This window comes from Poecilia formosa, unplaced genomic scaffold, assembly GCF_000485575.1.
Source record: "Poecilia formosa unplaced genomic scaffold, Poecilia_formosa-5.1.2 Scaffold773, whole genome shotgun sequence".
In the NCBI taxonomy this organism is placed as follows: domain Eukaryota; kingdom Metazoa; phylum Chordata; class Actinopteri; order Cyprinodontiformes; family Poeciliidae; genus Poecilia; species Poecilia formosa.
The window spans coordinates 88,753-100,987 of record NW_006800712.1 but is presented as its reverse complement, the minus strand read 5'-3'; the positions used below and the strand labels follow the sequence as shown (position 1 = coordinate 100,987).

Sequence of the window (12,235 nt, the reverse complement as noted above, 5' to 3'; positions counted from 1 at the left end):
ACACCATCTCTGAACTCTTTTCACTAATTTTATGGTCCCTGAGGGCAACTCTGCATTCACCCATCCACCCTATTACTCTTCTCACGTCCACATGAAGCGTTTGGGGTGATGAGACTTTAGTCTTATTGGAAAGAGTTGCCTCTGTCTCGATCCAGAATGGTTGTGTGCCTGCATGCTAACCTGTTGGTTTGTACAACTATCATGAAGAATATTCCTACTGCAGTGTTGCTGCTGGAACCATTAACTTCTTTCAGACCAAACTTCCAACCCGTCATCTGCATGTACTCTTTACGGCTTACAATGAGCTGAATCTCTGAGCTAGGAATTAAAGCCAACCCAATGTTATGCTGCATTTCCATTATAAATGTGTGCAAAATCTGTTCTGATATACTAATCTTGAAAAAACACAATTTTTCAATTGTGGTGTTTACATTAAATAAGAAACACAATTCAAATCAAACATGAATAAGTTTGTTCATTTAAAAACATGTTGGTCCTTCATCCTCCAATCACTTCCTATCGTCTTCATCTTTCTGCCAGTGGTAACATCAGGTTGTAGATCACATGACTTGTGTGTTGCAGTTTTGTGAAATATACTAAAATCTGGTATGGCCACAAAAACCACCTCATCCTACTGCAAAAACTTTTGATCAAAAATGTATTTATTTATTTATTTTAATTGGAGTGTTTCTATTAAGCAAATTTATTTTTGTAATTCCATTTTGCGCAATTTTATGTTCAGTGGAAATTTAGCTATTGATATAATAGCACCACTGAATGTTGCATATTATGAGTTAAATAGTCAGAATTATTAGTTTAGGAGGATTTCAATTGATTTTTCAAACAAGGAACAGAAGAATCCCAAGTTCTGGGCACAAATAGAATGCATGATTACACCTGGAGTCTCTAAATGAGATTTGGGTTCCTTTAAAGATTTTAGTTCACGAACATTTACACACAACAAAAATCTCTTCTGGCACAGACAGACATCCAGACAGACCCATCAGTGTTCTGTGTTCTTGTAGTGGTTGATTTCACCTTTGGAGATTTTCCCACTTTACCAAAAGTCATGGGAGCCGAACTTCCACATGCTGTTGAACTGCTGATTTAAAAAACAAAACACTGATTCAACTGACAGACAGACAGAAGTGACAACATGATGCTGATGTTCACAGACACACAAGTATGCTATAAACTCTGCCCCCTGTGAGTCATGCATCATCCATTTGTGTGTGTGTGTGTGTGTATGCGCGTGTATGCGTGCGTGTGTGTGTGTGTGTCTGCAGCCGATGTCCATGTGTTTGTTCAGAGACAGATGGTGGCGCAGAGAGCCCGTTCCCACGGCTCGCACATAGGAATTTAAAATGCAGATAAAATCCATCACAGAGGCCGGTCCGTAGGAAGATCATTTGTTGTGTGGAAACCAAACGGTGCGCCCGTCGGCCTCATGCTCTAGATTCCCCTTCAAGGTTTCAGCTCCAGATGAAGCTTCTGGAAAGTGTTTCTGGGCAGCGTCTGCATTCACCCTGAATGATTTTCTGCTACCAGAGAATCATTTTGCTTTTGGACAAATTTATGTCTTATAATGTATAATATTCACCAGCTTTAGCAGCTGCACTTTAAAGATTACTTAACAACAGTGTGACTCCCAGATTCATAAAACTTGCTAAAAATGCCTCCCTGGCTGCTTTCATTAGATGAACTTTAAATATTTTTCATGGCAGCAAGAGGAGAGTGTTAGGTTTTATCTATCATGGGCTGGAGCTAATTCTCCCTGGCTGGCTGTCGGGTGGGTCTGATGGGGTCATGATAGATGATAATTGTAGGTTTGGGTTGTCTGAGGCTCGGGCCAGATGGCTTGGTGCTGCTTTCATAAAGCGCTGCTCACCCACTTGTTTGCTCTCCACAGGTTGATCAGCATAGAAGGCTTCTACAAAACATTGTTATGGAGCGAAGGCCATGAGCAGGAGGGGTGGGGTCAGATAGGTGGGGTCAGAGCACCGGCCATTACCTCAGCCTTCAAGGTTCTGACAATCCAGTTTAGCCTAAAAGTACTGCTGTATTCTCATATGCCAAGTCCATCACCTGTTCTCTCTCTGTTTGCATTTAAACAGTAAGAATATGCTGGTTTAAAAATAGTATTATATTTTCACCATAACTACTTTCTTAGCGTCCATATATATATATTTATATTTTTTATTTATTTTTTTTATTTTCTTTACAAGCCAACTGCAGATTTTGGAAAAATGTCTGAATATTAATTTGAAAAAAAGTTATGCTACAAACATTTTTTGTCTCTGACAACAAATTTAGCAAAAGGGAACTGAGAAAGAAATCTGACTGATGAAAGATATTTTCTGTATCTCATACCTCATTCCACTAACATCAGTGATGTACTTCATCAATCTCCTGAAACGCTTTTGGTTTAATTTAGCTTTAAAATTAAACTAGATGTGGTTTAAGATTTTTCTTTTCAAGTAATAAAATGGGGATGAATCACAGAATTTAAGAAACTTTAGCAAATTAGTGTACTTGTTCCTGTTGATGTTGTATCTCCATCTATTATATAAATACCTGAAGACATTTTTAAAGGAAAATAAGTTCCGTTGTGAAGGCCACTCACAAAGAACAAAACTAATATTCCAAAACCAACATAAAGGATGGGATTACACCTTGAAGACGACCTCAGAGACAAACACCTTAGATTTTCTAGAAATGTGATCTGGTCTGAGGAAACTTCAGTGGACAGAATCAATTAGATGAGGCAGGACATGATGTGGAAACATGGAAGCAACATTTGAAGTCAATAGCCAGGAAGTTAAAGTTTTGGGTCTTTGGGAAATGAAAACATGATAGGGTATCTACTGACAGTGAAGGTAATGCTTAGCAGTGGTGTCTCCATGTCCTGATCTCAGCCTAGACAAGTTTTGTAGGCAGGGGGAAAAATCACTGAGGTTCAGTCACAGGAGTAACCGGCCAAAAATACTAGGAAACTGTTGCCAAACGATTTTGGATGGACACCTAAAATGTTTGAATCAAAAACAATTCTACCAAACTAAGACTGTATACAGGTGGATTTGAAAAAAAGTTATGTAAATTCTCCAATTTACGCTGAAATAACTTTTGTAATCTAATTTTTGTAAAAACTGTAACCACAAAGCGACCTAAGACAGAAAGACTTGATATAGTGCCAGGTAGCAGTTCATGTAAATAATGTCTATGTTATGTTATGAATAATGAAGCAGTGTATGGAAAGGCGTCTCATGCGTAACTGCGCACCATGAGTTCGCTTTAAGCAAGGATTTCCGATTAGCAAAATCCTGAAAGTTGCATGGAAACCAGAGATGAAATAATGCTGAAAGTCTCAATGATTCTTCCAACTTTTAAATGCGAAATGATTGGCACCTTCCTCTTTTCTTCCCTGTGAGCGCAGCAAGTCTGCAGTTTAGGCACACATAGAGTTGGCACACGTTCTGAACAATGTAAGTCTGTCAGGGTCAGTGACGGCTGTGTTAAAAGTAGCAGAGCCCGGAATAAATTCTTTTCTGCTCCATTGTTGTGGCACACTTTTAATTCAGGGGTGTCTTCTGTGTCAGTGGGAGGGTGGAAAGGAGAGGTGGACGGGGCTCCCATGAATAATCCCCTCCTGTGCTGCCTTAAGGAGGACATTCTAGTGAATTAGAGAAGGAGGGGAGTTGTGTGTGGAAAAAGAAAAGGGGGAAGGCAGATGGGTGCGGGGCGGGCGCATAGAAAGAGAAAGGATCGGAGGAGCGGCGACAGGGCAGACTTCACCCTCCTCCCTCACCCCTCCACTTCTCTCTTTCTCTCTCTCCCTCTCTCTCTCCCTCTCTCACGGTCACACGCAGACTGGGAGAAAGCTGCGCCTTTCTTTGCTCAGACACGCACTCTCACTCATCCATCAGCGCACAGAGGAGCCGGATGGACATCTGTAGACGCAGACAAGAGTTCATTCTTGATCCGGCGCTCTAAAATACTCTAATTTATTTATTTATATTTATCCCCTGAAATGTGTTGGAGTTTAGTTTAGTTTTTTTTTTTCTTTCTCGCCATTGCGTAGCAACAGAGGACTTAAGATGACAGACTTCTGAGGTGACATCGGCTTTTTTTTTTTTACCCCCCTCTCCCTTCCCCTGATTTCCCCTTCTTTGTGAAAGTATTCACAACAGTGTGGCTACGGAAGATGGGACCAAAAATGATTCAAGCCAAAGGAAATGTCAACTGCACGATTCCACTGGCGCTGCTTCTGCTTCTGGTGGCTCTTCTCCAAGGCTCCACCGGTAAGACTCTTAAATACAAAGTTTACGAGGAGCAGAGAGTGGGGACAGTTATTGCACGGCTAAAGGAAGATGTTGCCGGGGTTTTGTCCAAACTCCCGAATTCCCTGAGCTTTCGGTTCCGCGCAATGCAGCGGGGCAGCACGCAATTACTGTCCGTCCGGGAGGAGGACGGGGAGATCAGCATTGGTACCAAAATCGATCGTGAGAAGCTCTGCGAAAAAAACTTAAACTGCTCGATCGAATTCGACGTGGTCACGCTGCCCACGGAGTACTTGCAGCTGTTTCACGTGGAGGTGGAGGTGTTGGACATTAACGACAATTCCCCGCACTTCTCCCGCGCAATAGTCCCCATCGAGATTTCAGAGAGCGCATCAGTTGGGACGCGCATCCCGCTGGACGGCGCAGTGGACGCAGACGTCGGAGAGAACTCCCTGCACACCTACTCTCTGACGCCCAACAACTTCTTCAAAATAGACGTGAGGACCAGGACGGATGGCGCCAAGTACGCAGAACTGGTGGTGATGAGGGAACTGGACCGTGAGGTGCAGTCCAGCTACCAGCTGCAGCTCACTGCTTCAGATAATGGCGTGCCCCCCAAATCAGGATCCACTTTACTCAAGATAAGCATCTCAGATTCCAACGACAACAGCCCAGCGTTTGATGAGCAGGCTTATGTCATCAATTTGCTGGAAAACTCTCCTCTTGGGACTCTGATCATTGATTTAAATGCCACAGATCCAGATGAGGGTACAAATGGGAAAATAGTTTACTCTTTCAGCAGCCACGTTTCACCAAAGATTTTGGAAGCATTTAAAATAAATCCAGAAAATGGCCATATCACTCTCATCAAGAAAGTGGACTATGAAACCACCGCTTCCTATGAGCTGGATGTCCAAGCCCAGGACTTGGGCCCTAATTCGATCCCTGGACTTTGCAAAATTGTGGTGAAAGTAGTTGATGTGAATGACAACAAACCAGAGATAAATATCAATCTGATGACTCCAGGCAAAGAGGAGGTCGCCTACATTTCAGAGGGGGCTCCTGTGGACACATTCATAGCTCTGGTACGTGTTGATGATATGGACGCTGGCCTCAATGGGGAAGTGGTGTGCAGGCTGCATGGTCATGGACACTTCAGGCTCCAGAAGACCCATGAGAAGAACTACATGATCTTAACCAATGTGTCGTTGGACAGGGAGAAGCGGTCAGAATACAGCTTGACTGTCATGGCTGAAGACAAGGGCTCCCCCAGCCTTTCTACCATCAAGCATTTCACTGTTCAGGTGCTGGATGAAAATGATAACCCCCCACATTTTGAGAAAAGTCGCTATGAGGTTTTTAAATCTGAAAATAACTCACCTGGAGCCTACTTAATGACTGTGGTGGCCTCAGATCCAGATCTGGGCACCAACGGTCAGGTCACATACACCATTATAGATGCTGTGATCCAAGCAAGCCCCATTTCTACCTATGTCACCATTGATCCTTCTAACGGTGCTATCTACGCCTTACGCAGCTTTGATCATGAGGACGTCAGCCGTGTTGCCTTCACTGTCCAAGCTCGTGACGGTGGGAACTCTGCACTGTCAGCCAACACCACTGTCCTTCTCACTGTTCTGGATGAAAATGACAACCCACCCATCATCCACTCGCCCTCTCTCCGGAACCACACAGCTGAGCTTCCAGTGTGGAAGTATGCATCACCTGGTCAGCTGATCAGTACTCTGAAAATCACAGACCGGGACTCTGGTGCTAATGGAGAGGTGAGCTGTACCATTGTTGGGGGTAATGAAGACGGGTTGTTTGTGATGGATGCCCGGCGGTGTGAGCTCAGAACCAATGCCAGCCTGGAGCAGGCCCCACGGGATGTGATGGAGATTAGGATTGAGGTACAGGACAGAGGAACCAGTCGGCTAACCACAGGAGCCCTCTTCAGGCTCTCTCTGCAGGAGAACATGGACATCCTCCCTCCTCTTTATCCCACTGGATCCAGCCAGGCCTCGCTGGATCTCTCCCTCATTGTCATCATTTCTCTCGGTGCAGTTTGTGCTCTGCTGCTTGTCGTGATGGTGATGTTTGCAACTGCCCGCTGCAGCCGTGAGAAAAAAGACCCTAGGCACAACTATAATTGTCGTGTGGCTGAGAACAGTTACCAGAACCACCCTAAGAAGCCTGCCAGGCAGATCCACAAGGCAGACATTACCTTGGTGCCCACTGTCAACGGAACCTTACCCGTTCGGTCTCACCCACGATCTCCCTTGCCTTCCCCAACTCCTGAGAGAGGCACTCTGGGGAGCAGGCATAGCCATCATAGTCGGCAGTCTCTCAACAGCCTAGTGACTATCTCCTCCAATCATGTGGCTGAGAACTTTGCTTTGGAGCTAGCCCATGCCACACCTCCTGTTGAGGTAAGACAACTGTTTTTTTTTATTACTTTGGCCTCAATAACAGAACTTGTTTGTATTCACTATCAAAAACAGAAAGAGAAAATTAATGCAGGATGTGATACACTGACCATTTCTTTGTTTTATATGCAGTCTTTGTTCTGAGTTTTCTTCCTTACTTCCATATTTTGTTACTCACAGTCGTCCCCCTCATGTTTTTGTTAATCATCATTTCAGGGTCAAATCACAATGTCATGTCACCTCAGCTTGTAGCCCTTCCCCTCAATGCACTCCCACCACAAACCCAACATTGTCTTGTGGTCTTGCTTGTGGAATCCATTCATTTCCCCCTCTTCATTTTTCTTTTTCTTTTTGTCTTTTGTCTTTTTTTGTTTCTTTTGGGATTGTAGCAAGTCTCACAGCTTCTGTCCATGCTCCATCAGGGCCAGTACCAGCCACGACCAAGTTTCAGAGGCAACAAATACACTAGGAGCTACAGGTAATGTACATGCATTACATTTATGTTCTGAAAGCTTTTGGTGTCAGACTTGGGCAGAAGTGGATTACTTTTTGATGTCAATGCTTTCACATATTTCATTTATCCATAACCAGCAGGGATTTTTTGGCCTGGATCAAAGCTGTATGCTCCACAACTTGAAATTTCCATAATTTTATGCTAAACCCCTTATGCAGAGCACAGTCTGCCTCTGTGAACTTTATGATCCATCAGTGACATGTCGACTCACCCCCCCGTAGTCATGATAGTGTTACAATCTGTGATTAATGCATCAAATCTTATTGTGACTGTGCAGATATGCTCTCAATGAGATGGATAAGTTCAGTCTGAAGGACAGCGGTCGTGGAGACAGTGAAGCTGGTGACAGTGACTACGAACCAGGAAGGGAGTCGCCTGTCGACAGGCTCCTTGGTGAGGCCTTTACTGAGCTATATTCCCCCGATGGCCAGCACTGTTCGCATGCAGGTACAACCCTGTCCACAACCCGCAACTTCCCTACTGTCTCAACCTCCACCCCTGGGTGCATTCACTCCATCCCAAAACTCAACCCCTCATTTCCCAATGTAGGCTTGAAACTGCAAATTCTCAGTGTTTCCCCTGACTTATGAATAAAATTAGAGGTAGTAACCCCATCTAAAGACCACCAGACAAATTCAGCAAACATATTACAATTTCTAGAGCTGTACAATATATTGAATCACAGTCGTCCACATGCTAATGACAGACTTAGCCAATTGGATCTGTTCTCACATACTTTTTGGACAAAACATGAGCTCAAGGGAGTGATTTGTAAACCTAATCAGTGATGTCATTTCAACATCCAACAATAATATGGCTCTTTCACCTTTTCCTAATATTCTGCAGCTCTAATATCTCCTTCAGTTCTTTGGCATCTCATCTCAGGTTTATCCTGACTATGTTAATTTGTTTTATGTCTCTAGCTGTGTCAGTCCTTTTTGTCATTGTGTTGATACATAATAAGGGTGGGTGATATTGTCGTCATATATATATATATATATATATATATATATATAAGTTTGCATGTTCTCCCTGTGTGTGCATGTGTGGGTTCTCTCTGGGTACTCCAGCTTCCTCCCACAGTCCAAAAACATGACTGTCAGGTTAATTGGCCTCTCCAAATTCTCCCCAGGTGTGAGTGTGTGTGTGCATGGTTGTTTGTCTGTCTCTCTGTTGCCCTGCGACAAACTGGCGACCTGTCCAGGCTGTACCCTGCCTTTTGCCTGAAACGTTAGTTGGAGATAGGCACCAGCAACCCTCCCAACCCCACTAAGGGACAAGGGTGTTAGAAAATGGATGGATGAAGATGGATATATATTATTGGATTTGACCAAACAAATATGTAACTTCAAAACAGAAGGGAGAAGGGAGACAAAACACACAGTTTATGTTGACTAAAGATGCATTGTCATACAGATCATTTCCAGACTTTAGTATTTGTTTAACCAAAAGCCAATGCTGTCCCAAAGAGCTATGATCATTGTAATGCTTTGGTACCAAGCTGTAGATGTACAGTGTCAGAAAGGTTTGTTCATCTTTTCTAAACAACTCCATATAATGAGTATAACTATTTGGCATTTAATAACTAATTTATGCTGACTAAGAGCATTGTCTTTTCTGTTAAAGCATCAGTCTTCAACTGTAGTGTAAAGGGTGTACTGTTAGGATGATGATTCTAACTCAGTGAAAGGTAAAGAAGTTGGCGCAAGGTGAAAGCCTTATGCTGAAAAAAATGTCTCAAATTGAGCTGGACTGATTGTTCTGCACTAACTGCTTTTGCCTTGGAAGATGGTGACTGCTGGTGTATGCATATCTATCCTCACTGTCACTAAGTTCTTAAGATATCTTTCCAAATATCTCTAGTGATCCTCCATTCAGCCAGCCATTGCTTCTCTGTGCTGTCACACTGCATGGACTCCCCATCCTATCTACTGCCCAGTTAACAAGTAAGAACTTGGAACACTTGTTGAGTGTCCCGGCTGACTTTGAAATGCTGAGCTCCCAAGCATCTCATATACGCCAGCCTGTGCAGACTAGTTGTGAGGGACACAATTGGTCACTTCCTCCAAAATTCCTCCGTCTCTCTCCTGTCTCACCAGACGTTACCGAAGTTACAGAGCAGCTTCTTTTATCACCCCATCCGTTTTCTCCCAGTGCTGGTGCCTCTACCCATCCAGCCAGCTTCCCACACAGCCATCACTCGATACGCCATTTGAGATACATCCCAATTAAAGTCTCTGCAGACGGGCAGAGAGTCTCATCACTAACACCTCCTTCCCCATCTTCCCTCCTTTACAGCTGTGTGGAGGAGCTCAGCTCGTTAGTCAATTTCTTTTTTTCCTTCCTTCAAGCTTTCACTTTCACCCATTGAATCTGAACCTCTCCTGCTTCCCTGATGAAAAGCAGCTATTTAATTGCCATGTGGCAAATAGTTGCTATGGAGTCAGATCTAAGTAGTGCTCATGATTAGGGCCTGAAGAACATAATTGCAACTCAAAGCTCACCTTTCTCCATGTGCAGACTGGGCCCACCTCCTGCCCCCACGTTCGCTGCATGGTGGAGGATTCTGAGCAGCATTTAGTTTCCTCTTTACAATTATGACTGGGTTTGAGGACCTCTGCAGACTGCTAAATGTGGCAAACACTGGAGTTCTGGTAGACATAGGAGATTTTTCAATGCATTTTTTGGTCTGTATGCAGAATTTGACTGAATACTGAGTGAGAGGATATTGAAAATAGCTAGCCTGATGTAGCATGCTGTGAAAGAGTCATCAGTCTTTGTTCACCTTTCTGGCCCTATCAAACCACAAATTTAAACGAAAACATTTGACAGACTCTTAAAATTATTAAATATATTTAGGCTAAATAATTCTGGATAATACTTATCTATTTCCAAATAAATATAAAAGCTTAAATATTTTGGCAAAATACATGATGTGAATACAGATACTTTGCAAAATAGATATATTTTGCTGCATTCGCACCACCTGTCCACACCTAAAGTTTTATAAAAACTCTTGTTTGTGGTGCTTGTGTTGACTGAATCTCTAGAAATGATTGAAAATCACAACATTCTAGGTGTTTTTGTAACTTTTTCCACATCTGTCTCACTTTATGCTGACTCCATTTTCTAAACATCACCCCTTCTAAAGAAAATTGGAGCTATAATCACTGTTGCTCAAGGATAGTTCAGTTCAGTGTCTTTAGTAATTTTTCTTATAATTTTTGGTAGAATACCGCTAGCTGTGGTTGCCAGAATTTTACAATATAAATACGATAAGTTCTGGCAACCACAGCTGCTGACATTTTACCGTAATTTAATTGGGATGTATCTCTTTGTTGTTGTTGTTTTTTTTTACAGTGTGATTAAAATACTATGATTATGTTTTGAGTGACAAATTGATTGATGAAATGATTTCATTATATAAATACTTTCCCTGAACCTACACTAAGTAAACCAGATTTTATGATATAAAACTTAGCCAAAAGACAGTTATCACACACAGAGGAGGAGGTGAATGAGTGACTGAGGCTATGTGAATCAAATGTCAGGATTTATCTATGTCTGACAGTTTCAGTGAAAAAAAAAAGAAAAACAGAAAAACTCAGGCAGACAGGAAAAGCACTTAAGATCACTTTAAGGTTCATTCTGCTTTTCTTAAACTTCCCATACAAAGCCAGACTTCTGTATGACATCAAGAAAACTGTGAAGTTGTAGCAGAATAATTCTGATTCTGATAGAAGATTCTGATTCACATCAGCAGGGCTTATTAGGTAAAATTTAAAAAGTGATTATATTGCCAGTTAATCTGCTTCACAGAGCATTTTGTAGTTTTGTTGTTTTTGCCTGCTCAGATAAATAGAATTGGTAATTGGTAGTAAACAATTACAGTCTTTGCAATTTAGCTGTGTCAACTTGAATGAACTTGTCAAATTATTTACTGGCAAATAAATCAGTTAAACTGAGGCCCAGCCAAGCTTTCAGGCAAACTTTGCTTGATGCATTCTTCTTTTTATGCTCACACACAGATCACTAGGGTTAAATCTTTTATTTTCATCCTTTCATCAGCGGGGCACCCAATCAGTCTCTGCCTACGCAGTTTTTTTCTTTTTCCTTCCAGTGCGCCCAAATGCACTTTTCATCCTGCTCTAAGATGTATTATAAATGCTCCTTTCATGTTAATGAGGGGATAATGAAGTCCCTCAATGGCACGACTGAAAAGCAGCGCACTCCTTTAATGAAGGCTTTAAGTTGGCATATTTGATTTGTCTAATTTATTCTTCGGAGATTTTCTATTTGAAGATTTAATATTGAAAAGAGTGACATGAAAGGGGAAAATGCAGGGCTTTTAAAGAGGGAGTTATTTTCAATGTGTAGGCATTGATCGGCCTTGCTGAATTGTCTCTCCATGGTAAATACATTGGAAGGTAGCAGGCTGAGCTCCTGCAGAGAGCCTTTCAGACTAATTAGGGCAGATTTCTACCATGTTTAGAGAGCGGGGGAAAAAACACTTAAGAACTGACAGGGAAATATCAACAAGATGAAAAAAGACACGGGGCCGACTTTTTCAGCTTTGATTTTTACATTGGATTAATAGTTCCTTATCTTACATATACAGAATATTAATAAAGTGATCAAATATATTTTTATCAGTTAATTAGCCCGACTAAAAGTCCAATTTTTTTTGTAGGCATAAAAATCTCTCAATACAGAGATTGTTTTCCCCTGTTTCCTGTGAAGAAACAAAAATAAATATTATGATATTTAATATTTTTTGATGATTGGTATTTTGTTATCTTCTTCTTTGTCATTGAGGTTTTTTTTTAATGTATGTAAGGTTTCCAAACTTTCTGTGATTCATCCTTCAATCTAGGTCTTGAAGGGTAAAGTGTGGTTTTACCCAGGGTGGAGGAGCTCTAAGTGAAGCTGTTCTACTGTTAGGATGCGTTCACACTGCAGCCTGAAGTGACGCAATTCCAATTTTTTGGCAATTCCTATTTTTTTGCCGGGGCCGTTCA

The 12,235-nt window shown here is 42.0% G+C and overlaps 1 protein-coding gene across 4 annotated transcripts in view; it reads left to right on the top strand.

The window, feature by feature from the left end:
• Positions 1–3,842: 3,842 nt before the first annotated feature.
• Positions 3,843–12,235, top strand: part of pcdh18b (protocadherin 18b) — an 11,072-nt gene continuing 2,679 nt past the window's right edge. The window contains exons 1-3 of one of the 4 annotated variants that reach the window (XM_007543131.2): positions 3,843–6,706; positions 7,093–7,181; positions 7,495–7,664. In XM_007543131.2, the coding sequence (XP_007543193.1) occupies positions 4,202–6,706; positions 7,093–7,181; positions 7,495–7,664 (2,764 nt within the window). In that variant the 5' untranslated portion in view covers positions 3,843–4,201. The remainder of the gene's footprint in view (positions 6,707–7,092; positions 7,182–7,494; positions 7,665–12,235) is intronic. The other 3 variants (XM_007543135.2, XM_007543133.2, XM_007543134.2) reach the window with 3 other exon arrangements.